Below are 27753 nucleotides of genomic sequence, written 5' to 3' on the forward strand. Positions count from 1 at the left end.
TCTGTGTTAGCAATACCCCCCAGCTTTGTGTCATCCGCAAACTTTATTAGCACATTCCCGCTCTTTGTGCCAAGGTCAGTAATAAAAAGGTTAAATAAGATTGGTCCCAAAACTGATCCAAGAGCTTCACAATGTTACGGAAGCATTACAATCCCCATTTTACACAGAGGAAAATTAACACACAGAACGGTGAAGGAACTTGTCCAAGGTCTCACTTCTATAGCGCTCTTCGCGCATGGAACTCAAAGTACTTTACAAACAGCTACTGATGAGAAGGGAAAGAGTTATCTACACTTTACGATTTGGGAAACTGAGGTACAGAGATTTAAAAAAAAACCTGCCAAAGACCACAAAGCAATGCAGTGGTACAGCTGAAAACAAAACCCAGGATGCCAACAACTACTTCACAATAATTCCCTTTTTCTATGGGCCAGATGCCTCCATGAAAGGTGGGGAGCAATCGCGCTGCCCCTCCTTCCTCACAACTCCAGTCCCTAGAAGCCCCCTCTATGGCTAATGAGCAGAAAGCAGTGAAGGTTAATACTGGTCTGACCTGCATTCAGAGGGAATAATGTGCACACACTACCCATAGTGGAGGATCCAAAAGCAAAGCAGCACATGAATTGGCTGTGGTGCCTCAGGTGTTTGGAGGGCAAGGGGGCCAAGATTCCAGAGGGAGGGGTTTCTGCTTCTCCACTGTAGTTAGGGTCTGAATGGACTGGAGCAGTTAACTGTGATCCCTGACCTGCACTAGGTTTGCCAGAACTATCCCTTGCCCCTTCCACACAACAGCCAGACCCACCCCATCCACGCACTGATATGGCAGTTTGGGATCTCTCTCTCTTTTAAGGACTTTTAGCTAGAGAGTTCTCGCCTGAAAGGATCTGCATGGGAAGGGATGATCTGCACTAGAAACAGAGTAGAAAGTTTTCATTGTGTTCATGCAATTACACACCACCTTAAAATGAACAGTTTTTTAAAACGAGCAGAACAGAAGCTCCCTGAGTGTTGCTTGTCTCTCTTCATAATCTAGAGCTACTTGCCTTGCAAGATATCGGATTCTTTCCCAATGTTTTGGTAAATTCCATGAGTGACTCAAAAGTCTTTTGGCTGGTCATTGGTGTCTTGATGACCTAGAAGGGAACCAACATGTGTTAATAAGCAACCAGAAGCCATTTTCTCTCCCCACCCCAATAACTGTGCCAAAAATTAAACCATGATTCAGAATGTTCTCTGAATATTCCACAGAATATCTATATTAGGAAGAACAGTCACACTAACCCAGAAAAATATACACATAACAATAAAACAGTGAAACCCATTTTAAAGCACTCCAAAGCACTCTCCACGTTCTGAAATTGTTACTGTAAGACATTTAAAACGTCCACCAGGTTCAAAGCAATGGAGTTCATCTTTTTAGAACTCTACTGCAAAGGCTCCTGTGTGGATAGTATAAAAACTTCAAAAGCCATATCGTCTCTAATGCCCAGGGAAAAACACTGGCGACATTCTAGAGAACCATGTTTACACACAGTTCTTCATAGAAAGGGTGTAACATGGCTTCCTTGGCCAATATAAACAGGCGCACAGACACTATTATATCAACACATGAAGTCTAAAGAAAACAGTTTTTAATTTCTACTTTTCAAACTGTGCAAAGGCCTCGTATAAGCTTAAGAGTAGGAAGGACCCAAGTTATTTTCTTAGCAATTTTGTCCTCACCTTTTGGCAAACTTGGATTTTTCTAAAGATTTTAACAGTTTGAACTGGACAAGATATCTATTTACTTATTTATTAGTGCCCCAGAACGAGAAAATGATGCCAATATAGCTCTGGTAATAACGTTTGTTACTTAACTTGGACTCTCTATGCAGCCACTCAGAATCAACTATGCTACATAAGCAGTGAGAGGTAGACTATATCACAAGATTTTCAGTGGAATTTGGTCTCCTAAGCACCAGAATGACCACAGATGACATCAACACACAAAGACAGTGAGCATGGAATAAAACCAGCAGGATTTGTTTCTCAGCAGCTAGAACAGAAGTTAGATCTAAGCATCTGGAAGACATTCACACATAAGACAGTACACCGGTTTAAAGAAAGCTTAAATTTATTTTACTTCTAGGAATTTTGAAGCCCAAATACTAGTCTCTCAAACTGTCAAAGGAAAAATCCCCAAAAACTCTGTTCTTCTTTTCTGAAAAGGAGTCAGAGTTTAAGGCCAGAAGGGATCACCAGATCATCTAGTCCAGTGGTCCCCAACCTTTTCCAGGTGGCAGGTGCCAAACAACAAGCCTCTGAGGACCGTGAAGCGGCAATGTCTAGAGGTATCGTCGCCGAAATCCCGCCAAAAATCAGCGGCATTTCGGCGGCGACGCCTTTTGGTGACGCCGCTTTTTGGTGGATGCTTGTCCGCCAGCCAGTATGCAGGTACACATAGATGCCCCGGCGGGCGCCATGGTGCCCGCAGGCACCGCGTTGGGGACCCTTATCTAGTCTAACCTCTTGTATATCACATGCGACCGACACTGCCCAGCTAACTCCAACTATCAAAATTAGACCAAGTATTATGGCCCACAGGAGACTAGACTATTGTGCACCACAGACAGAGAATAGGAGGGATCTGAGGGGCACCAATACCTGAGACCCCTGCAATGGCAGGGAAATGATTGAGATACATCCAGATAATCCTGGCAAGTGACCCACACACACATGCTGCAGGGGAAGGTGAAACCTCCACATGGTCACTGCCAATTTGACGTGGGGGAAAATTCCTTCCTGACCCCACATCTGGCGATCAGTTAAACCCATGCAAATAAGAACCAACCAGTTAAGAGAACATCTGTCTGTGAAAGGTGTCCAGTTAGATTCAGTGAGAATTTCTGCATGGACTAAATAAGTGACCTTTAGACAATCTTCAAAGTGATTTGTGACAGGTTTGACCTCAGCATGACAGCATCTTAACAGTGTAGTTTTAGTTAGCCACGTGGCTAGAGCGTCCAGAGTTCAAACTGTTAATCCTTAAAGCAAATGCTTAAGTGTCACAGGATCAAAATGCACGTCTCACTGAAAAAAAAATCTATATATAAAATTTAAATACACTAAAACATATCAAATCGATACTGAAGCCTGCTGCAGTGGCATGGGTACGTTCTCTCCAGATGTATAATCAAAAGTATCACTTATCCTGCAATTCTGTTCTGAATCTCCTTCCTCCTCAAATATGTTTGCTTTCTTCCAGACCTCCACTTTTAGCTAATGCAATGCAAGTGGACTTCACATATTCTGACCTTTGTCATTCTCAAACAAAGAAACCGAGTGCCATTCGGTTACCATATCGAGTTTTTCAGACAGGGCCTTAAAAGACCCATAGGTTCATTTTCTCTAAACAGACACGGCACTTTTGGAAAGAGTAGGGCCAAAATGTGCAGTTCTTCCACTATTATGCAAGGTGCTACACAGCAGAGGACTATGTATCTAGGCAGGTTCTCATGTATTCATCACCACAGAATTTGAGTCCAATCTGATCCTACAGTTCACTGCATTCAGCACTGCTATAAAGATATGATTTGAAAAAGCAAAAAGTCCTTTAGAAGGGATTATCTATAATGAAATATTAAATAGAACTCTTAACTTGCTCACATTGTAACAAGACTCAGTTTTGCCCTTAAAACTATTTGTTGCTTAGAGGTGAATGGAGGTAGGATCTGGCCTACTGTATGTTAAGACCTGTCTATACACAAAGATGCCCAGGATTAATATAAAGTGTGATTTTAAACAGATTTAGTTAAGCCAGTTCAAAAGGCCATGTGGATATTTTTATTTCAATTTAAATAAAGCTTATTCCACTTCAACTTAAGTTAGGAACATGTTTAAGCTAAATTGAAATAAGTTACTCTTAACCAAAAATGAAGTGTTCACATTGGTGCAAAACTGTGGGTAGACAGGTCTCTGTCAAGCATTTAATAACAAAACTATTAATCTAAAATACTCTATATATGCAATATGAATGAATTATTGTTACTATAGGAATCTGACCTTGTATTTCTTTACATAAATGTTTAATGGCACATGGAATTAGGCCCCATATTGAGGTTTCATAAAAATAAGCTTCATAAGACCTCAGGTAACTGAAATGTTTCTACGTATTTGGTTACCACTTACTCAATGTTCAGACAGAGAACATTTCACCAGCAAAACCCCCCAACACACCTGTCCAATTTTTTTGAATGTTAACATTTGTAGCCATACCTAGTTTGTTAAATATGTGTAGTCAGAGTTTTCACTCAATTTGATAAAATCATTGGAGATGACATGTCACGGGTAATGTAAAGATGCTCACTATGTAATAAGGTAACCTCCTGTTAGAGAGGTCTGATGATTGTATTATTGTATGATGTGTCTCTAAACAAATCTCACTGTTGTAATGATAAAACACATATTTCTATGTTTTTTCTTTATTTCCATCTGAAACACCTATTCTACCTAGTGAACACTGGTCTGCAGTGTTTGCAAACCCAAAAACTATGAAGCTGCAGGACAGCCTGAAATTGAAAGAGCCTCTAGACAAAAGGAAAAACTAATATGTCTATTTCTGTTTTTAACATTGGTTTCAACCCTACAAAAAGAGAACTCAGACAGATATTTATGCGTACATAAAGTCCCAATGCCAACACTCTTTGCAGGATCAGGCCAGTGACAACTATAGCTGATTGGGAATTTTAAAACAAAATGGTTTTTTATTGGGAAATGCTGATTCTTCAAACCAAAACATTCATTCATTTCAGTTTGACAAACTTCTGCCAGTGCACTCCAAGAGTTCTGATGGAAACCTGCCGGCTACATGCCTTGTGTTCTACCAGCTACCTTGAGAAGCTGCTGGGAAGCCTGGGTTTCCAGGGCCTGCAGCTCTGGGGCATCTGTAGCATACAGATTGGCTCGGTCACAGACCCCAGGGCTTCCAGACTCCCTGCTGTGGAGACAGGACCATGACAGCCTCAGCTTGAACCAGGGCTCTCTGGACTTTTAAGACTCTTCACTCTACAGCAGGGGATTCCCCAGGCAGCCCTCCGGGTCCCTTGGAGCCAAGAGTTGCTAGCTGCTCGGTTTCATTTTGGATAAAAAGGTTGAACGGAAACATCTTGAGTTTTCCAAAACGAAATTTTTTAGAATTTCTTTTCTGTGGGAAAATATTTTCTCATTGTCAGAGTTTCCCCAGGGAATGGAAATTCTGAGTTTTGACCAGCTCCAGTGATGATACAAAGCTGCTGTTTCACAGTCCTGTAAATACCACTTTGTAAGCTGTCCTGAAGATTAGTCCTCAGTATTCACTACGGAGGTGGAAAATTTCAGCCTGCAAAGATCTGCCATATGATTCATGCCTTGAGAGAGAGAAATATTTTTACAGCAGAAAATGTGCATCATTTCATATTTTCAGAACTCAAAAGATGGGCAGATTTTGTTCAAATTTTCTTGAAATATCATGTATTTTAGGACTGAGATAAGGCATGGAAGATTTCATCCAGAAAATTATTACAAAAAAATAAGCCTCAGAAACTAGGACGTTGTAACAGATGGCACAACACAGGTGAATGTTGTTAGTGAGGAAACTCTAGAATTATTCATACGTTGGGGGAAAGGGGGAAAAAAGAGAGAGAGAGAAAGAAAGAAGCACAGCACTTAAGGGCGTGGGGAGGAGGAAATCTTGCTTTGTAGCAGAGATGGGCCCAAAGTTCACTTTCAGACATACCCAAAAGTTCATAGGTGTTTGTCTCTACAGTTTTTGGTTTGACCTATTTCAAAGATAGATACAGCTGTGAAATTCAAACTCCCTTCCCCTTCCCCCTCCCCGCCGAGTGTGGGGGAATTATGGTAAGTGCTTCAGATCTGGGGTTATGGCTCACCTCTATTCCCACTGAATAGGTGTCAGAGGTTAGAAAAAATAAGTTATGCTGGTCATTATTTTTTGGTGAGGGGGATAAATTGTGCAAGGATTATAGTAGTGTTGTTATGGTGGGACGTACTTCATGTGCTCCTGTACACTTCCACAGGGGATGCATTTATTATTCTACTCTAAGTAGCAAGATGAATACATATTTTATAATCTATTAAAAAGACAGGCACCAGGCACATGTGCCTTTAGATGAACAGTGAAGTAGCTTTAAAATAATTGTATTTTTCGTACCTTAATACAACTAGGAAATAAAGATTCAAACCTGGTATTAAAAACAAATATTTCAAAATCTCCACACACTTCGCCTGAAATATTGCAGAAGCATAAAAATATATATTGTTTCAAAGATCCTGAGGATTAGATTAGAACATTCTGAAACATTTATAATAAAGGAATTAATGACTCAGGGGACTGGCAACAGAACATGGGGTCTTTCACCTCTTTTAACATCAGTTCATATCCAGTCTGGGTTCGTAGGAACCAAAATTCCTCTACCTGTTGCCTGATGACTTAAAACACAAAAAGTTCTTATCAGATCGTTGTCCATGTGACTGAAATCATCATCAAAACTGATGCTCTTGTTGGGAATCTCACTGGAGAGGCCAGAAGCTGATTGGACATGGAGATGGATCAACCAGAGAGTCTTAGGAGTCAGAAATGAAAGAGTCCTGTAGAACTATTCAGTCCATCTCCCTCTCTTGGAATGGAGGTCATTTCACCTTCTTACCTCTAAAAGTAACTCCTCCTGGTATGGAGGGCTGCACGCTGGGATACATCCTATTACTTTAATGAACTCTCAGTGAAGTACAAGTATATTGCCATGCTATAATATTTATCATCAGAATACTATCAAACACTTACCTCCACAAGCTTCATCACAGGCACTGGGTTAAAGAAATGGAGGCCACCAAAGCGGTCCTGCCTGGTGGTAGAGTTGGCTATGTCTGTTATTTGCAAAGACGAGGTGTTGCTTGCAAATATTGTGTTTCTGTGGGGAAAGGAAGTGAGGATTGTGTAAATGACAGCTATCTTTGTGAACAAGGTCTGTGCCCTAAAGATCAACAGACTTGCTATGGGCATTCAGTGGCTAATCAGGAGTGTCTTTTTTTTTCAGCTAGCCTATTGTAGGCCAAGTGTTTTTAAAAGAACCCCATCATACATAGTTGATACTACCCTTCACTGCTTTCCATAGCATACAACTAAAATAGCACTGCAATGACCAATAGTTAAGCTTGTCTCTGAAAGCTGCATGAATTCTTAACTCCAAGATGACTATATAGGTCACCTCACTGGATCAAGAAAAGTGTTTTTTCCATTAAAAGTACAAGAGTTTTGTAGTCCTCATCACAAATCTCTTATTTCAGGAAAATTCAGATTTAGGAGACTAGCTTTTGAAAATTTTTGCCAATAATCTTTTTACAGTATACACCAGGGATCGGCAACCTTTCAGAAGCAGTGTGCCAAGTCTTCATTTATTTACTCTAATTTAAGGTTTCACATGTCAGTAATACATTTTAACATTTTTAGGTCTCTTTCTGTAAGTCTATAATATATAACTATTGTTGTATGTAACGTAAATAAGGTTTTTTAAATGTTTTAGAAGCTTCATTTAAAATTAAATTAAAATGCAGAGCCCCCCGGACCATGGCCAGGATCTGGGCAGTGTGAGTGCCACTGAAAATCAGCTCGTGTACTGCCTTTAGCACCTGTGCCATCAGTTACCTATCCCTGGTATACACTGACAGATCTAGACAGCAGATATACTGCAAAAGGGAAAAGTAGAGCAGGAAAACAGACATGCCACAAAGAGACAAGAATTGCTGCATACAGCACAGTCATTCAGTGGACAGGACCATATCCAGATATGTGGTTGGTGGGGTGTTTTTTTAAGATTTATAATGGCAAGGGAAGGAAATCCATCCATTGGCATAAACCAGTTCTTAAATTTAAATAATTCATATATTACCTTCTCTTAATGAGATTTCAGAGCACTTTTCAATTATTAAGCCTCACAACACCTGTTAGATAGATAAGGTTTATTTTACTGATGGGGAAACTGAAGAAGAGAAAAATTAAGTGACTTGCTCTAGGTCACACAAGTCAGTGGCAAAGTCAGGAATGAAGTCATTACTTCCAGTTGCCTGTTCTAAACAGACTCCCTCCCAGAAAAACATCCCCTGGGGTCAGTCAAATGTTGTTATGTACCATAGTTCACTTAGCTATAACTATGTTCTGGGACAGGAAAAAGCTTTGGAGAAACTGTTTCTTCTTTGAGTCAGGAGAGCAGCACAGATCTTGAGGGGTTAGAAAAACAATTGTTATGTAAAAAGAGACTGTGAAAGCCGCTGCATTTTTATTTCATGTACAATATCTGAATTTGTTTGACAATCTCAAAAGTGTCTCTAAAAATCTTACCTACACATCTCCTCAGCTATCCTTTAATCACTTTTCCCTGGCAACAGCACCACAAAACAAGCCTTAGAGCTTTTCCACACAGTGCACTAGTCCACAGCAGTGGGATGTAAATTCTAGTGTAAGGAGTGCACCATGCTAGTGCACATTTACATGCACTAGGGAACTTTTAGTGAGTGCCGGCAGGGTCCGCATAGGCCAGTTAGTATGCAACATGCTAGTGTACATTAGCATTTACACTTCTCTAGGCAGACTAATGCACTGTGTAGATAAGCCCTTAGATTATTCTGGGGCAGGGCACTGAAAGAATGTTTTTCACCCACAATTCTGATATCAGTAGTTAAGATTTCTGAAGGTCAAAGAATATGAAGGACAACAACAATTCACGACCCACTCTATTCAGAATGTTCACCATTGCTTCCAATGAACTTCCATCCAGAAGTCTCTCAAATACTTAAACAAACCTAACAGACAAGATTCTCTCTCACAAACTAATGGTTGCAGGACCCGAATTTTTTAGTTAAGCTTCTAATTTCTGAAATGCCCACTTCTGTGGGTAAAAATCGGAACCTTACTGTTAAATTAAAGCTTTGCATTGTTCTATAAATACAATTTGGAAAAAATCCTCATTAAAGCTAGATTGTATCTGACAGTGCCTTGCTCACATTATCTATTTAAACCAATAAATTTGTTTAAACCAAATTTAGATAGAGGATAAGCGCCTCCATGACTTGGACCTCATAGTCAAAGTTCCAGTCTAGAGCAAAGTTTTACAACCTTTGAAAATAGCATTTAGTAAATGGAAATACTGACAAACCCCTAATGAAAGATTTTGGCATCAGGTGTGCTTGCCTGCAGTGCCACCTAGTGGGTCTGAAGAAGAATTATACAGAATCTCAAAACTCAAAAGACGAGAAAAAATATAGCCTTCCAGTGAAGTTACCCACACTCTCCAGCTCTGTTTTTAAAAATGCTGAAGTTGTGGATGAAAGAATTCCTCCTTCTGGCCAGTTTTGTAACACAATTACAGAATACAAACCACAGTCCAGACACTAGCCAGCTCCCGGCTGAGGTTGCTGCCTTAACAGAAAGATAAAACCTGGATCAACAGAAATGATATGCAACGCCCACTGTACAGAAATTGGCAGTGTACAGTTATGGAGGCAGACAGAAAAGGCAGGGCGGCTCTCTGGAAAAGAAATAATGAAGAATTCTCACTATCCGATGACTGATACTCCTGTCTAAAGTAGGAGCAATATAAATTAAATGCACATATAATAATGAATGCAGGAAGGGACATGAAAATCCTACACTGGTCTATTTAGAGCAGGTCAGGAACTGAGTCAATGACAGTAGGACATGCAGTGCATAAGGAGGGGAACCCATCCATATCACTATGAAAATCAAACCCAGAGACATTACCCAGGGTCACTGATTACTTATGAAGAAGAGGCATCATAAATACATTTCCAAATAGTAAGAGGATTCTCAAATGTAATACTGAAAACAAGATAACCTGCAAACACAATTAGGCAAAGGCCCAGGAAGTAATTAAACTTCTCTATTTCCCTGTAACACAGTGCTGCTGTGAGGGTAAATTCATTAATGTCTGTAAAGTGGCAGCAAATCCTCAGATGGAAGGTGGCATAAGAATATAGAGTGCTATGCATACAAATCAGTGGCATGATTCACCTAGGCTGAAATAGAAACCACGGGTGACAGCTGCAGCCAGAGCCCCTTCAGCTTGCTGGGTGCAGATTTAGTGCTTTGAGTTGTACTTATACAAAACTTCTGTACTGTTAAAGCACTTAACTGGCTTAGTTTAAGTCAATTTATATCTACAAGCATAAAATTTCATGCAGTCAGTAGGGACAATAGCTACCCCATTCCCCAGTGCTCTCTGGGGATGCTAAATTCCCATGACCTACCTGTTCGCTACATGCACCTTTCATTCCCCTGCAAAAGTATTAAGCAATACAAATGGAGAGTTGGGAAGGCTGACTCCTTCCCCCCCACCGCAACAGAGTTCAGCAACTCCACAAAGTAGTGAACTGCGTGGGGCTGCCAGGTAGCTTAATGAAGCTTAGCATCACCACAGGGAGATAGAGGCAGCCCCACCTTATTTGAGCTCCTTAAAGACTTATGATTGTAGAAGCAAATCTGCTTAAAGCTCACTAACTTGGCTGAGCTATAAGCCAATTTACTTCTACAAGTTCCTGAGAAGGTTCACAGCAGCAGACTCCCCTCCTGTGAACCCTAAGCCTTCAACAGTAGAAAACAATTCACCTGGCGCAAAGATTTTCCAAGGAGTCTGGACACAAGAAACAAATGTAGAAAACTTTGCCCTCCACACAGAGAGATTTGGGTTTTTTTCCATCTCATTTCTTTAAGATAGGGATGAGGGTGGAGGACGAAGGAAATAGGCTGGGGCTCATTATGTGTTCTGCACAAGGGTTAAATTTCTTGGAGCAATCACAGTGATAAAGTTAACTAAGTTTACTGTGTAGAATACAGACATATAACTGCTTCTGCATACTAAATGGCAGTAAGGGCAGGAAAGTACAATAAGTAACTTATTTTAAGTCAACTCAAACAGTTTTCTGAATAATAAGCTGAAATGCTACTTGAGCTTACTTACGTGAAATAAGTTTTCAGTTCTAGCTCAAACCGACCTATACAATACTTGGTCTTCACTTCAACCTAAGCAAGCTACAGATATTTTTGGAGAGGAAGGTCTGTACCACCCCTTGCCAAAGAGAAAAATTGTGACTGGATCAGTCAGGGTTTTAAATGTTGCTGCACTGTCACAGGGATTAGGTATATTTTCAACAGCTTCCACAGTTCAAGGATTCTTCTGATAAGGGAGAATAGGCTGCTATCTCCATGCAGGGCTGAAGCTGCTCAGTGCTTTAGCTAATTACTAGCAGGCTGGAGTTCTGAGGGAAAAGCAGTAGGAGACCACACCTGGCATACCCTCCAACACTGCACAGCTCAGAGTGCCTCCACAAGGAGCTGCCACTACATTTGCTGAGCAGGAGTCTCAGCTCTGACCCTGCCCAGATTTGCCACTGTCAGTGGTTTGGGTTACAAGGAAAGACCCAACCTTCAACCTGGCATACAGCAACATACATGTCCTGCAAGAAGAAAGGGAGAGGAGTCAGCTAACTCCAAACCTCATTTGCTCTTAAATCCATTCAAATCCATCTCACCAGCTCTTCAGCCAATTAGGCTTATGGGTACTTAATGGAGGGAGAAAAAAGAAAGCAACTTAGGAACCTGTCTCCTTTCCACTAGCAGCTCTTCTGTGGGTATGTGCACATAAAGGAAACGGGGACTCAAAATTATTCCAAGCTATGGGGAAGGCACAGGAAGATGAAGAGAAATAAACATAAAAGCAAAATTTTTCATTCTACAGTAGGGAATATATTAGAATTCTTTTTGGCTACAATTCTATCACTTTGTTGAGCCAGTGGGGAAAAGACACTTAGAAGTAACATAATTCCCTACCACCACCATCCTTCGATTTCTGTGCCAATTTGAAGAAGGCATGGGGGCAGGAGGATCTTCTTTCTTTCCTTCACACCCCCCTACCCACCCATAATGAAAATAAAAGCCTAATATCAATCAAAATACATAGTAGGAAAAAGCAGTAGCTGTCAGCATTTACAGATATGCATTTAGTGACCCATCAGAGAGAGATGTTTGCTTTCGTCTTACCATTCATTTTCTCCACGTGAGAAGTCATAGATCACTACCTTAAATCTCAGTAGAGAGAACTAGGCATCCCACGCTACATAATGTTTAAACATATAATACGCAGCCACCACTGCTGGTGCAAAGAATGAAAGAAGTTAGTAAATACTGTGCTAACATATTAATTTTATTTTTTTACACAGAGTGCCTCAACCACTTAGCGCATTTCCTGAATTTAGAGCCCACTCTATACCTTCATTACAACTATTACGCTATCTTTATAATACAAACAAAATTATTTGATCCTGGGTACTTATTCAGGTAGACAATCTTCCCCAAATACAAACACTTCTCCATAGCCTGAACTGAATAATTTGCAGAGGAGCAGGAAAGGGATAAAGCTTTTTAAAGGGGGAGGGATTCTGTAAGGAAGTCTCCTCCCTGGGGAATTTCTTGCCCTCCCATAAGAACATAAGAACGGCCGTACTGGGTCAGACCAAAGGTCCATCTAGCCCAGTATCTGTCTACCCCAGGGCCACACTGCGAGGGGCTGCTGCCCAGAGGGAGGTGAGAAGCTCACAGGCAGGAGCAAGTGATGCCTGCTCCTGCATCCATTCTCCGATGCTCTCTGGAACAGAGGCTAGGAAACATTCTTTACCTGCTTGGCTATATAGCCATTTATGTGATGCTTAGTCACCAGGAATTACCATGTTCCGTTTAAACATGTTTATAGTCCGCCAGCCTGTCACAACCTCTCGAGAGTAGGCGTGCCACAAGTTGACTGTGCGCGTGTGATAGAAGATACTTGCCTTTAATTGTTGTTAGACCTGCTACGGTAGTAATTTCTTTGGGACCCTGTCGGAGTGTCGGTATAGTATGGGAAGAAGAGTAAAAGTAACTTTTCCTTAGCGCACTTCTCAACATACTTCCATGTTTTAGAGTAGCCTCTATCGAGTGTCCCCCTGTAGGCTAGCTTTTCCAAGCTGAAGAGTTTAGAGCCTCTTTAAATCTTTCCGTGCAGTAGGAGACCCTCGCCGAACCCCTAAGTCATTGTTAGTTGCCCTTTCTGAACTGTTTCAAGTCCCTAGAATATCTTTTGTTGAGAGAGGGAGGACCACATCTGTTACAGCAGTTACTCGGAGATGTGGGCTGAAGATGGATTTTTACGCAGGCCACACTCAGATAGAGTCTCAGTCGTATTCTCGGTCCATTTTTAATGATTGGCCTAACACTTGTGACTTTGTTGATCGCCCTGGCGACAACTGCGTGGACTCTTCAGGAGAACTATCCACAGATAGCGCTCAAGATCTTTCCTGGAGCTCATTGGAGCTAGATAGCGCCATCATATTGGAGGTAGACGGGTTTATTTTTCCAATGTGCAATCACTTTACGATTTAGCCACATGAAATGGTGCATTGGCGCGGCGTTGTGTGGAGATTCTTTTGAAGTTCTTCCAGCTGCTTTGGTCTAACTCTGCGCTTGATGAGCGGAGTATGCATGCACAGCTTGCCACCCACAGTTAGCCGACCCTTTCTCCAGACATGTATTAGATACAGTGGAATAGGATGGGGTCCTCAGGCATGAACCTATGGCGAACACCGCCAGCTAGTCCTCTTGCATTACTGAGAAGTTACATGGAATCCTATCCTCTGTTCTGTCTTTACCAGGGTGGTCAATCCGATGAAAGGACCTGTCCTTTGATCCATGTACAGCGTAATTTAACGCAGAGCATGCCTTGTGGTGGAGTGGAGCCGTGGTCGAACGCTTGCTGGAGAGATTATAGTCAGCATGCCACGTGGATCCCCCGTGTCGACATTGGTGACCCCTTCAAAAAACTCTAATAGATTAGTAAGACATGATTTCCCTTTACAGAAACCATGTTGACTATTGCTCAACAGTTTATGTTTTCCTATGTGTCTGACAATTTTATTCTTAACTATTGTTTCGACTAATTTGCCCGGTACTTGCCAGTTGGTGGAATCTGGACTGTACAGAACATATAACTTTGTGAGCCACACAATAAAATGTCACCCCACACTGGATGGTAAGCTGTACCTAGGAAGAGCGGAAGGAGGAAGTCATCACCACTAGATCCAAGGAAATCTCACATCTTCTCCCTGAGCCCTACTTGATTTAAATACCACAGACTGAAACTGACTTATTGTATGCACTTAGTACTATCTGTATAATAATCCTATCAATAGCTGTGTCAGGAGAACTTTAAATTACCATTCTGTGGGTATATTTGGGTTAGGATTACAGCCCAGTGGTACCAACAGTATTTGTATCAGTGCTGGTACCCGCCCCAGCCACTGTATGTGAGTGATGTTTATCTCAGAGCATATAGGCTGCCTAGATGCAATTCTGACTTTTGATAATCCTTTACTGATCAGAAAACTTCTGCAGCTGTTTTTGAAAAGCACATGACAAAATGGGTTTGGAATCATGATTCTCACCTCTGCAGCCTCCTTGATTGATTATTTATCAGCCTGACAAAGTAATTGATAGTATTTTCCATTTTAGGACAGGGCCTGCCAGATCTCCATTTCTATAGCACCAATAAAGATTAAACCTCTTTGGTGTGAAGAGTTGAAAGGGGGAGGGGGGGTTAGTTAAATAATTCATTCTAATTGGTTCACTGGGTTCGCTGTATTTTTTTAATCTTTGCTCACAAAGTCAGATTGGAGAACTGCGTGCCCTTTGTTTCCCTCAGAAGTCAATTCCTATTTTAATGGGGGGAGGGAAAGAATTCTGCATTGCACTGGTGCTGCATGCATAAAATTTGTGACGAATACTAGGATGAAAGATGGAATGTGTGTAAAATATTACATATAAATAAGTTGGACAATTACATCTTTTGGTTTGCTGGCTGCCATGCTAACCAACTGTCAGTATTAATAAGTTATAAACAAAACCCTAAAACCACTGCTACAAAAAAAGAAAAGCCCAGGCCTAATGTTTCTCTTTGACTTGAAAAACATATTGTTGGAACAATTAAAACAAAGAGACCCTTAACATGACATGAAAAAGTATACTACAAATCCGCGGAACAGAAAGAATTTGCGATGAACTAATTTTCTGCCTATGCATGCCACGAAATCCCTTGAATGAGGCATAACATTTGAAAATAAATTGGGAAACTACACTTGCCATGTGTTCAGAAAATCAGCAACTGCCATGTCAAATACTCCATATCATGTGATAGTCTGGAGTGAAAGGGAGCCTAAGAAAAGTTTGCTTACGCGTAGAAGCTAAGAAACGACATAAAACTGTCATTTAAAGAAAAAGATACTAGCTATAGATTTCAAAACAACCTAAGAGACAAATGGTGACGGATTCCAGTTCATTGTGCTTTAATCATACATACTCTGGAGCAAACTTGTCCAGTCTCTTGAAGAGATCATTTTTCACTTGCAGGTTCTCCACAATGGCCTCAACCACAAGGTCGGTGCTGTGTACCACTGCTACTGGGTCTGTGCTCACTGTTAGGTTCTTTAGGGTCTTCTCAATGAACTGAGCAGCAGCCTGAAAGGTGAAACAGAAGTCATAAAACCTATTTCTAAAAGGTTTCATTTCTTTGGTTTGAAAGTTCTCATAGGTCAATTTATTTCACTGATCGTTTTTTTGAGCCTTAAAAATATTAGGCGTTATAACTTACACTATATTTCCAGATCAATTAGAAAGCTTTAAGTTTATGAGGGTACTATACTTCCAGAGATGGACTAAACTTTCACAGCAACTCAAGTCTTCTCACAAGCAAGAGATCCTTTATTTCATTCTTTTAGGATGATGTTCTCCACCCCACCCTTTATTTCAACCTTCAGAATGACAGTTCCAGTAAACAACTAACTTATCACTTCAATACTGTCCCAGGAGAATCCTGACCTGCCCCCAGTGAAAAAGGACTTCTTCAGTTTTAAACCATTATATTGTTTTTCCTTCCATAAGTGAGCTATCTGGTTTCACAGCTCATTGTTATAATTCAAAGCCCTTCACAGACACTTCAGGGAATGAAATGGCTTACAGACAACATCCAATATATTAAGAGTTCTCCTGGGAATGCGAATAAAATTTTGAATCTCTTTTGTGACTGCCAAAGTTGTTAATCACTGACAGAGTTTATGAGGACAGATCAAATACAAAGACAGGCTTTTTAAACAAGAGAATGGAGACGCGGTACAGCTGCAAACAGACACTTGTATACTACATTTTGGAGTCTGAGAACTTGTGTACATAGGGAAATTTACCAGCATTACTATACTACTATAATTATAAAGTGATAGTTATGCTGGTATAACTCTTCATGTGGACACTTGTATTCCAGAACAAGGAGTGCCTTTTCCCAATTCAGCTTATACTGGTTTTCAGAGCAGCATAAACTAAATCGGAAAAAGGTACTCCTTATTCTGGAATACAAGTGTTCCTACAGGGAGTTATACTGCTACAACTATGGCCTGGTATACCGGGAGAGAGGGGGGGGGAAATCGACCTAAGTTACGCAACTTCAACTACGTGAATAACGTAGCTGAAGTCGACGTACTTAGACCTACTCATCACGGTGTCGTCACTGCAGTGAGTCGACAGCTGACGCTCCCCCTTCAACTCTGCCTGCACCTCTCGCTCCGGTGGAGTACCGGAGTCGACAGGAGAGCGCTAGACATGATAAATCGACCCCCACTGGATGGATCGCTGCCCATCAATCCTGCAGGTAATGTAGACAAGTCCTATAGCTATATAATTATACTGGTATTTTTATGTTGGTAAATTTCCCCATGCAGACAAGACCTTATTCCTGCCATGGGCATGTCTACATGATAGTGTAGACATGGGCTCTGATACATGCTTAAACCTAACCTCCCTACATCCACATATAGAGCCTTCTAACCTATGCCTGTTACTACCTCAGAACACAGGCTTGCTGGCTCATGCAGGGGCACAGATAAAAGTGTCATGCTGTAGCCCATGTCCCAGCCTTCTCACTTTGCAGTGAGGACATAGCTAAAGCATGTGTTGTGGTGCTTGTGTTCTGATAAACCATCAATGTGATCCCACAATTCCTGGGGCCTGTATGCTCCAGCTCTTCTACGTTCCAACTTCTCACTCACCCCCCATACATTGAAAGCAACCTGTTAGTTCAAATGCACCTGCTCTACATTTAACCCTTCACTGCACTACTCAACTTCAAACACAGCTGAGCCTTGCTTGTCCAAAAAGCAGAGAGAAGTCCATACCAGGTTTCTTGTCCATCTATGGTGTGAGGACCGCAAGGCCCAAGATTTTGGGAAAAGCAACAAAAACCAGCACAAGAGCTTGACAGAGTCGGGGCTCAACTAAACCACTGACCAGTGCAGAGTGTAAATCATGCACCTCAAGATCATCTACTGCAAAGCAAAGGATGGGAATGGTCAGTCAGGGAACTCCCGGCCACTTTTATTACAGGGAATTCAACCAACAGCTGGGAACCAGAGTCTACAGTCCTGGTGGATATGCTCAGAATCCTGGAGGCACAGGAAGGGACACCACTAGAGTCACAGGAGCAAAACCCCGAACACAGCAGGGTGCTGGCATCAGATCTGCACCAGGTCATGGAACTGGATCAATCAGGGGACATATTCACAGTAACTGTTTGGGGATGGGGATGGAACAGCCAGGAGAGGAAGTGACAATGCAGCGGGAGTTGTAGTCTGGTAAATGACACCTAAAATCTTGGTTATTATAACAAGTGGGAGAGATTTCCAGGCTATGATCAATACAATTATTATTATAGAGAAAAATTACATGCAGGGAGTTGTATTTTACAGAGACCACAAGCCCGGCCATTTCCCCACCCACACCTCAATTCCATGTGGGATCCATGATGGATGTCAAGAAAGGAAAAAAACTAAAACGAGCAGCTAGCGATAGCTTTTTACTGGTTATATGGTTATTGTTAGAAAGGGGTAATAATCTCAGCAAACGTGGGTACATATTTCACCACGCAGTGCTATGTGTGCAACTCAGTCATACAAGCATGTTGTTTTGAGTTTCATCGCTGTCTGCACTGATGCAGGTCTGTCTGGATTACCTATCCTAATGGCTGCAGTGGCTGTATTTTGTCGCCTGGGTCCCTGTCTACTCGTAGCATGCTGTCCAGAATAGGCCAGGGTGGAAGTGGCAGCAGAAGGTGGCCTGTTCCATAGCTATAAAGCATTTCCATCCTATTTCAGCATCTAACTGATTTTTGCCTAAATTTTCACTCACTCCTGGCTGGTAAGTGCTTGAAAACTTTTCATGCAGCAGAAACTATATGGTTGGTCAGATTTCAGGGCAGGGCACGCTTATTACAGCCAACTCTGTAGCTCACTAGCCCATTCCTTTCATAGACATGCTGTTCAGTCACCCGACACTGAAAAATCTCCTTTGCATAGAGGAGTGGTATTCCTTTGCTGGCCTGCAATAATAGATCCCTCTGGCACCTCTGGCAGATGTATGTCTTCTAAGGCTTACTTAGCCTGAAATAATGTTACAATAGAAACTTATAACAAGCCCTTTGGCATGAAGACCCTCTCCACCCCCAGCCATAGCTGAAAATTTTTTAAGAGGATTTTTAATTGACTCTATTATGCAATTCGTACCATAATGTATCTGAGTTGGCAATGTGGCTGGCTAGAGCTTCTTAACAGGTCAGTGAATAAAGAATGAACAATAATAAAAATACCACCACCAAGGAGATAAAAGTATCAGCCTGTGGTCTTGCCATAATGCAGAATGTAAAAAGGGGCAAGGGATTACTTTCTTTCCTCCCCGTGATGGACACAAAATAATGCACTTTCATTTCCTTGGCAGTCCGTTCCACCTCTGTTGGACAGGCATCAAACTAGATGTCTTGGGAAGCTGATGAGCAACCAGCAAAAGGAGAAGTGTCAGGGACAAAATGCCGCAGGACCCTGTGGCCATGGCAGACGAGCAACTGGTCTTCCAGAGAGGGAAGCAGGATTGGAAGCTTCAGAGAGGGAGGGAGACAGCCAAGTTGGAAGAGAAAATGGTGATATCGTTCCTTGATCATGAACAGAAACTGAGGGAGAAGGACCCGTGTGAGCGGCTGCTTGCACTCATAGCCACCAAGCAGCAAGTCCCAGCTCCAGCAAACACAGAATCCCCATCATGCCACCACTTCCTGCAGCCTGTACAGCCACTGGACAATTCAGGGGTTCAGTGGGCCATGAACCACTCACGGAACACATCTATGGACATCCCACACAACACACTCCACCAAGGCAAAGGAGAACACACACACAAGAGACATGCAGTTTCACTACCGGTACAACCGTAGTGGTTGAACTTATACAGTTTGCCACTTCTGTCTGGCTGTTTGCCTATTTTGCTCTTTGGTGTGGTTGTTTGTTTGGTTTGGTTTTTTGATGGCAGCTGGGATGCCAAGGATTTTTCAATGTAATTGGAATTAATATTTTTCAATAAACTATTGTGGCTGCAAAAAGAATAAGTCTCAGTGTTCTAGCCAAAGGATTTATTTAATCCAGAAGAATCAAAATCCATAATATAGCAGTAGCTTAATGCCTACATATAATAAAGCAGTGGCACATAAGCTGCAATATGCCCCGTTCGTTAGCATGTTAAAAATCACATCCTTTCACACATAGCACCTCGTGAACATACAAGGCATCCCGGATTTCCCTTGCCTGTTCAGATCCAACCTCAGTAGTGTCAGGTGCATGGTCTACTTGTCTGTACTAGGCTTACAAACCAGTAGCATCCTGAGTCCACTTCAGGTGAAAACAGTCTCCATTTTGCCTTGCAGAAATCGTGCAGTGGACAACAGGACACAATAATATGGATGGCACTGAAAACACTGACATCCAAATGTTTTTACAGACAGACTAGATGACTGTTTTTGTCCCTTCTAGCTCTATGGCTCCATGATTCTAGTCCCATCTTGCTCTCAGTCTGCCAAATGTGCACTCTGCCACCATCCAGCAACTCCTGAACCTTCTCTTGCCAAGTCCTCTAACTCTAGAGTACAGTTTCATGAACCATGGTAGAAGAGGGTATACAAGGTCTCCTAATATAACGGGGGGCACTGAGACCCCACTGATAACAATTTGGGAGATATATGGTTTCCACTTGTTCAAAATGATAAGTGCCTGATCTCCAAAGAACCCTGCTATCTCACAGCGTTCATGGCATCTCTGCAGAACCAGTACATCTCACAGTGTCCAGGAACCCGTCTCTGTGGTTGACCAAGGCCTGAAGAACAATGGAGTATTACCTTTTGGGTTGACATATTCATCTGCTCCTGGTGGAGGGCACATTATGGGCATATGAGTGTCATCAATGGACCCAGTACAATTTGGAAAGGCCACTCTTTCAAAGCCAGCAATTATTTCAAGCATATTAGTTATGCCCACCACTTTTGGGTAAGCTGTGATCCTGATACAAAAGGGAGAACAGATGTCTGCCGTAAAATGCAAAGCTATGCTTCTCCCTTCCCCCATGCAGCGACTAAAGCAAATCTATCTGAGGCTCCTTAAATGGTACAATTACAATCCTGTAATTTCTGCTTTGGGGTAAAGTTGGTGTATAGCACCTTACGATGGTTTAAAGAAACCTTACTATTAGATAAGGATAATTAATGTACCACTTAAACTTTGAGCTCTAACCTTAGTTTTCAAAGGCTTCCCAGCTTTTGAGGTTAATCTGTCATTTAAGACTACAATCTGAAAAACCAGAAAAAGACACGATGCACCAACTTTCCCAATCAAAAAACCGTGAAAATATTTTAACTTTTTATCTTCCTAGCTTTTTGAATGCATTTTTAATAGTAGTCTACCAATCTGATTCTCTTGTATTCATCTGTGCACTAATTGACAACAATCATAACATTAAAACAGTAATTCTATCAAATTCAATGAAGTTTGTCTAGTGGTTATAAATACCAAGATGTCACCTCAGGCTTGTCTGCAAACATCTTCTTTGCCATTCTTTTCAAACTATCCTCAATCCCTTTCCTGGAGTTCTTCAGGATTTCATCTGTCTGGTCCACTAACACCACAGTGTGACCAGTTGCTGCAGCAACCTGGGGAGAAGGAACAGGAAGAAAGGAGCTATTAAGAATGTTAGAGAGACAAGTCAAATGGGCTAATAGGAGGGAAAATGAGAAAGGGGAAGGGAGGGGAGAAAATTAAATTTAAGCAGTTACTCCATAGGATAAAGGGGAATCTTGATTTTGTATTTGGCACCTAAATATTGGCTCATCTATAAACACTATTAAAAAAGAGAGACTTTTCAGTTTAAAATCTTAAAAATACACCTAATGTTCTTTCTTATGTTACATACAGGATCAGATTTTTACAACTCCAGCTCACCTCCACTCCGTCTCCTCCCATGAGCATGCTGCAGCTCCGCTTCTCCTCCCTCCCAGGCTTGCTGCACCAATCAGCTGTTTGGCGTGGCAAGCCTGGGAGAGAGGAGAAGTGGAGCTGCAGCTCGCTGTGGGAGGTGGCAGAGCAGAGGTGAGCTGGGGTAGGGGCTGCAGCAAGTAAGGGGGGGGGGGGTGCAGAGGAACCGCTCCTCACTCCAGCTCATCTCCACCTCCTCCCCTGAGCGTGCCACCGCCACTGATTCTCCCCACCCCTCCCTCCAGGATTGCCAGGCCAAACAGCTGATTGTTGCAGCAAGCCTGGAAGGGAGGGAGAGGGAGAAGCGGAGCAGCGGCAGTGCACTCAGGGAGGAAGCAGAGGCAGTGCAGAGATAAGCTGAGGTGGGGAGTGGTTTTCTCTCCCTACCCTGATATAACATGGTCTCACTTATAAAATGGTGAGATTTTTTGGCTCCTGATGACTGTGTTATATCGAGGTAGAGGTGTATTACCTGCATGGCCCTGAATGTGTCACATGGGCAGCAGTTATGCACTGCCCGGGCTACAGGTTGAGAACCACTGCCCTACACACTACTGTAATAATCTTTGTATAAATCATATCTTTTGAGGTATTATTTAAAAACTTATAATTTGTGGGTCATTATTGTACTGGTAAAATATCTGTGGCAACACTGCATGTGAAGTTATAAGATTCCACTGTATTATTAACACACGTTCCAAACAGAAGTTGAGAAACAAGTTTGTCCCTAAACAAAGGAATATCTGCCCTGCTTAATTTGCATTTAAGCAGTAATCAGAGGCATCAAGCAGGAAAGGAAACAAAGGAAGCTCAACAGCTGAGAAAAAAGCAGCAGGGAACATCCTTCCACATAAACTTTTTGCCTCCTGGTACCGAGCTGAAAATGTTTTTCAAGGGGGGGAAAGGGGGAAGAGAGAGACAAACTATAAAAAGGAGGGAGAAACACACCAAGGGACCACCCACCCCCTGCCTATCAATTCACTGCTCCTGAAGGGACAAAACAGCTGTTAGACTAGGGGAGGGGAGGTCCTGATATAAGAAGTTTGATCACTAAGACTACGGAAAGCATGTGGTGAGAAAACTTTGAATTTAACAGTTTGTTAAATTAGGCAACAATAGCATTTTTTATTTTTCTTGTAATCATTTCTGACTTTTATGCCTCATTACTTCTACACACTTAAAAATCTCTCTCTTTGTAGTTAATAAACAAATGTTATTGTTTTATCTAATCCAGTGTGTGGGAAACTCCATTTGGGGTGACAATTTGTGTGCACATTATTTCTATTAAAGGAACAACAGGCTTAATATAACTTGTATTGTCCAGGAGAGGGCTGGGGAGTACAAGACACGTATTTCTGCGGGAAAATCAAGGACTAGTGGTGTGTTGGGATTACTCTGCAGTATAACCAAGGCTAGTGAAAGCAAGAGTGTAACCCAAGTGAAGTTGGTAAGCTGGAAGTGCACAGACAATGAGGGTGGGGCATGCATGCTGGAAGGCTGTTTGTGAGGTATTGTAAAGCAAGGTATTGTAAGGCTACCAAGGTTGCAGGGCAAGGGTGACACAGCTGCTCCTTAGTCTGGATTGTACTGTATGTCACACCTATACTTGAGCAACAGCCAACCTCCGCCACTTGCAGTACGGAAAGTTTTAAAAGAAGGCATCTTCCAAAGCCTTAAAAGAAAAAACATGTCACTGCAAATAAAAAATTAAGTGTTGCTCCCAGGCAGTACCACAGTCACCCTGGCTCTGGAATAATCCCATATTTACAATTACAATAGGATGCAGTGAGCACAAGGAAGCAAAGACACCCAAGGCATCCCTTCACCCTGAGGACTTGGATTCCTGCATGCCAGAGTCCCTGTCAAGAACCATGCCTGTTTCTCTTTACAAACAGTTGCCAAAAAGAGTCAGAACATGTAACAGAATTCACAATGGCCTTCAGTTGTCTCTCTGGACTAATGACTTTTAAACAGTGCGCACATTCCTGAAACTTCAGAGCACATATTTATGGATCTCACCACATACTCATGTGGCACTGCATTTACTGAGACAGGCCTTGAGGCTCTTTCAGAAGAAATCCCAAATTCCAGTGATAAGGGTGAGAGAGATTATTTTTATAGAGAAATTAAAGTTATAGATTAACCTCACTTTAGGTAGCAGACAAATACAGGGACCTCCTTCTACAATAGATGCAACAAGAATATCAGAAAAAGCTATACCTCTGAGGGTATAGCTACACTTGTAGCTGTACAGCGCTGGGAGTTACAGCTGTCTTCGTATGAAGACAGCTGTGTAGGGAAAGCGCTGCAGTGTGGCCACACTGACAGCTACCAGCGTGGCAGTGTGGCCACATTTGCAGCGCTGTTGGGAGTGGCTGAGCAGACATTCTGGGATACCTCCAAATACCTCTGGAGGCCAATTACAGCGCTTTTGGTGGCCACATTGGTGGAGCAGCGCTGCATCACCAGTGCTGCAATCATTATACTCCAAGCAGAACAGGAGTACAGCCAGCGCTGCAGCCAGGGAGATGCAGAACTGTATGTGCCTTGCAAGTGCGGACAGTAAGTTGCAGTGCTGTAAACCCACCACCAGCGCTGCAACTCTCCAGTGTAGCCAAGCCCTGAGGGAGCACTACTGAGTTGTTAGAACAGGAAAGCCAAAGTTAGGAACTTCTGGGATTTACTCCTAGGGCTTAGCTATACTCACACTTTACAGCACTGCAACTTTCGCGCTCAGGGGTGGGAAAAAATACTCCCCTGAGCGCTGCAAGATGCAGCGCTGTAAAGCGTCAGTGTAATCAGGGCGGCAGCACTGGCAGCACGGCTCCCAGCGCTGCACGCTACACCCGTAAAGGATGTGGTTTACGTGCAGCGCTGGCAGAGCTGCCTCCCAGAGCTGCCGCTCTGACCACACTCACACTTCAAAACGCTGCCGCGGCAGTGCTTTGAAATTCCAAGTATAGCCATATCCCTAGTTTGCTTTGTGAGCTTGGGCAAATCACTTTACCTCTCTGTGCCTGTTTTCCTGTCTGTAAAATGGGGGAAATAATAGCACCCCTACCTCACAGGAGTGTTGAGTGGCTTAATTAGTGTTTGTGAAGTGCTTTGAGATCTATAAATGAAAGGTGCTGTAGATATTCAAAGTATTATTTTCCTTGTAAAATAAGTAAATATATCCGAAATAATCCTGTCCCTGGCTTAGCAATCAGCCATTTGATGGATCAAAATGTCAAGTTAAAAGTGAACTTTACAAGTCAAAGGCTATAATGGCTGAACACTCTGGGAAAACAAGCAAATCCCATTTAATAAACCCACTGTAAAACACTACAAATTACAAATAAGGACACAGTACTTTAACGAAATTTAGTTCTCTCGCTATTTAGTGAGACTGTCAAATCAATCTGTTCCATGTCAAGCTGGTACGAAATCATTTTCATAAGTCTTTCTTCTTCTGCCTTATCAGTCAGGCAGCATGTGAAAGAGTCACAAGAAAAACCCAAACTTTGTACTTTTCTGTGACAAATGCAGATCGGAGAATTCTGAAGAACACCCTGAACACAAATATACGTTGGAAAGGCACGCCTTGTATTAAGATTTTAAAAAACAAACAAAAAAAAAATCATCTACTTATTTTGTACCTCATAGCGTTGCAAGAAATCCCTCTGGCGTGATCCTGCACCTAGTCCAAATGGACAGGCTGCATGTCTCTCACAGAATCCCACTGGCTTCAGTGGGACAGCATGGAAGCTAATTTCAAGATGGGGGTCTAAGACTGCTATAGTAAAGATTTTAAAAATGTTTGTTTTTGCAGTGTTTGCTTTGTGCATGACCACACTTTGTGTATAGTTACCATTTCCCCTACATAGTCAGTTTCTCCATTGTTTTTTCAACCCCCCATAAATATTTTAAAAGACTGGAAAATGTTACTGTATAATCACAAAACAGGGTAACTCAGCAGTTAGTGCAATACCTGAAACTACTTTTAATTCCTTTTTTGAAAATGGACCAACTTACATATTTATTGTGTCCCTACTGAAGCTGAATCCAATTCATATCCATTCTAATACTAATGTGGAGCACAAAGGGGATGAAAAAAATGAATGCATCAACTATGCTGGACAGGTTACTGCAGTTTCTTACATTTTTAACCAGAGATAAGAGATGACCACGTACAGGTTAGATCAGGGGTCAGCAACCTTTCAGAAGTGCTGTGCTGAGTCTTCATTTATTCACTCTAATTTAAAGTTTCATGTGCCAGTCATACATTTTAACGTTTTAGAAGGTCTCTTTCTATAAGTCTATAATATATAACTAAACTATTGTAGTATGTAAAGTAAATAAGGTTTTTAAAATGTTTAAGAAGCTTCATCTAAAATTAAATTAAAATGTAGAGTCCCCCAGACCAGTGGCCAGGGCGAATGCCACTGAAAATCAGCTTGCATGTCGCCTTCGGCAGTCATGCCATAGGCTGCCTACCCCTGGTTAAAATGCACTCAAAAATTGAACAGTGTGTGATTGTAAATCCAAAGTCCCAGATTATCAGATGTTTAAGAACAAAGTTTTGAAGACCTGCCTACACAGGACCTTTATGCAGCTAATTATTTGCTCAGAGTTAAAATATCAAGCCAAGTTAAGTGACACAGGGCAGAAAGAGAGCCTGTGGCAGAAACGACAAGATACAACAGAAACCATAAGAGCAAAGAAGTGGCAGAGGCAGCGTTATTTATATTACGCTAATCCCCTGGGGCCCTAATCAGGATCAGGGCCCCAGGGTGCTAGGCACGGTACAAATACATACCAGGAGGTTCCTGCTCTCAAATAACTTATGACAGTTAATATACAGTGGCTGGGGAGACAACTGGCTGAAGCGGTCAGGGCCGAAGTGGGAAGAAAGCGCAACAAAGCCAGGAGCAGCTAAAAAAGAGGGGCCTGTTCGCCCCCCACATGCACACGACTCCTGCGCACACGGAGAGCAGCGCAGCCAGCCGCGCTCACTACCGCAGGGCAGACCCACCTCCGCAGGGCGGCGCGGAGCTGCACGGAGCAGACACGCCGCCGCTCCGAGAAGCGCTCCTGGGGCGGAGTGCAGCCACCCCGCCGTGCCCGGGGGTGCAAAGGGGCAGGGAGCTCCGCCCCGCCCCCGGGAGCTCCGCGTTACGGGATAACGCAGGCCAAGGCGCCCAGGCTGCACTTCAAGCCGGGCCAGGGGCTGCTTGGACAGCCCACGAGCCCGGGCTCCCCGCAGCGGTGACAAGGGCCGGGCGGGGCAGAGACTCCTGGAGGCGGGGGGCGCCCCTTGCTACCCACCCGGGTCTCCCTTCCCCAGCGGGGTGAGGCCGGGCCCGGCCCCGCCGCTCACCTGCGCGATGCCCGCGCCCATCAGGCCGCCCCCGATCACAGTCACATGCTTCACGATCAGCTTCTTTGCGGCCGCGGTGGCGGCGGAGGACGCGGAGCGCACGAAGCGGCGCGTGGCGAAGGCCATGGCGAGCGGACTGAGAGGGGGCTGGAGGGGGGCGGCCGCAAGCAGCAACAGCCCAGCTGGGGGGCGGTGTCAGGGGCAGGGCGGGGCCGCGGCAGAATCTAGCCACGCCCAGACCGGGGCCTCGGCGCGCTCCCCGCGATAGTGGCCGCTCGGGATGTCAAGGGCAACAGTCCCCACACGCCCGTGGCTAGCCAGGAGGCAGCCCGCCCGGCCGTGGGCAAGTGCCAGCCGCGTGGCAGCCGGGGCCCGATAATAGGCAGAGTGTCCGCAACATGGGCAAGAGCCACCCACCCCCTGGGCAAGAGCTACCCCAGGCCTTGAAAGGGCCATGTGCACTCACACTCTCTCTTCCTAATAAACAGCAAACTGTGCAAAAATAACCAACAGGTAACATTTAAGCCCTTGCATCACACTGCACGTCCCTTTTTTCTTCGCTTTGGTGGATTCACAAGCCAGGGGTGGCAGGAATGCTCATACTAAAGATAAGGGTCAGTACAGCCAAGTCATCCTTCACTCTTACGCTAGTTTGAGAGAGAGAGAAAGAAAATTCCATATAATGGAGGCCCTGATTTTAATTCTTAAAGGTTTTACCACCTTTATAAAGTGAATGAGGTGTTTTAGGGGTAGCTTAATGCTTTCCACATTGTCATTACCAATTCTAATTCCTCAAAGGGTTAAAACAGCAACACCAGGTCCCCTACAACAAAATCCCATTCAGGTTCAAAACAGCCTGCTTGGTGAACTCTGCTACTGGTGGACTCACTGAAGTAACTGCCTAAGATACATACAATACCAAAGGTCAGATTTTATTG

At 43.0% G+C, this 27753-nt stretch overlaps 1 protein-coding gene across 1 annotated transcript in view; it reads right to left on the reverse strand.

Moving 5' to 3' along the window:
- Positions 1-27023, reverse strand: part of HADH (hydroxyacyl-CoA dehydrogenase) — a 36762-nt gene extending 9739 nt beyond the window's left edge. The window contains exons 1-5 of the mRNA XM_032802248.2: positions 26816-27023; positions 21006-21134; positions 15429-15586; positions 6818-6944; positions 1044-1133 (exon numbers count right to left, since the gene is read on the reverse strand). Coding sequence (XP_032658139.1) covers positions 1044-1133; positions 6818-6944; positions 15429-15586; positions 21006-21134; positions 26816-26941 — 630 coding nt within the window. The 5' untranslated portion in view covers positions 26942-27023. The remainder of the gene's footprint in view (positions 1-1043; positions 1134-6817; positions 6945-15428; positions 15587-21005; positions 21135-26815) is intronic.
- Between the last annotated feature and the right edge of the window lie 730 nt (positions 27024-27753).

The sequence above is a fragment of the Chelonoidis abingdonii genome, chromosome 5 (genome assembly GCF_003597395.2).
Source record: "Chelonoidis abingdonii isolate Lonesome George chromosome 5, CheloAbing_2.0, whole genome shotgun sequence".
Lineage (NCBI taxonomy): Eukaryota > Metazoa > Chordata > Testudines > Testudinidae > Chelonoidis > Chelonoidis abingdonii.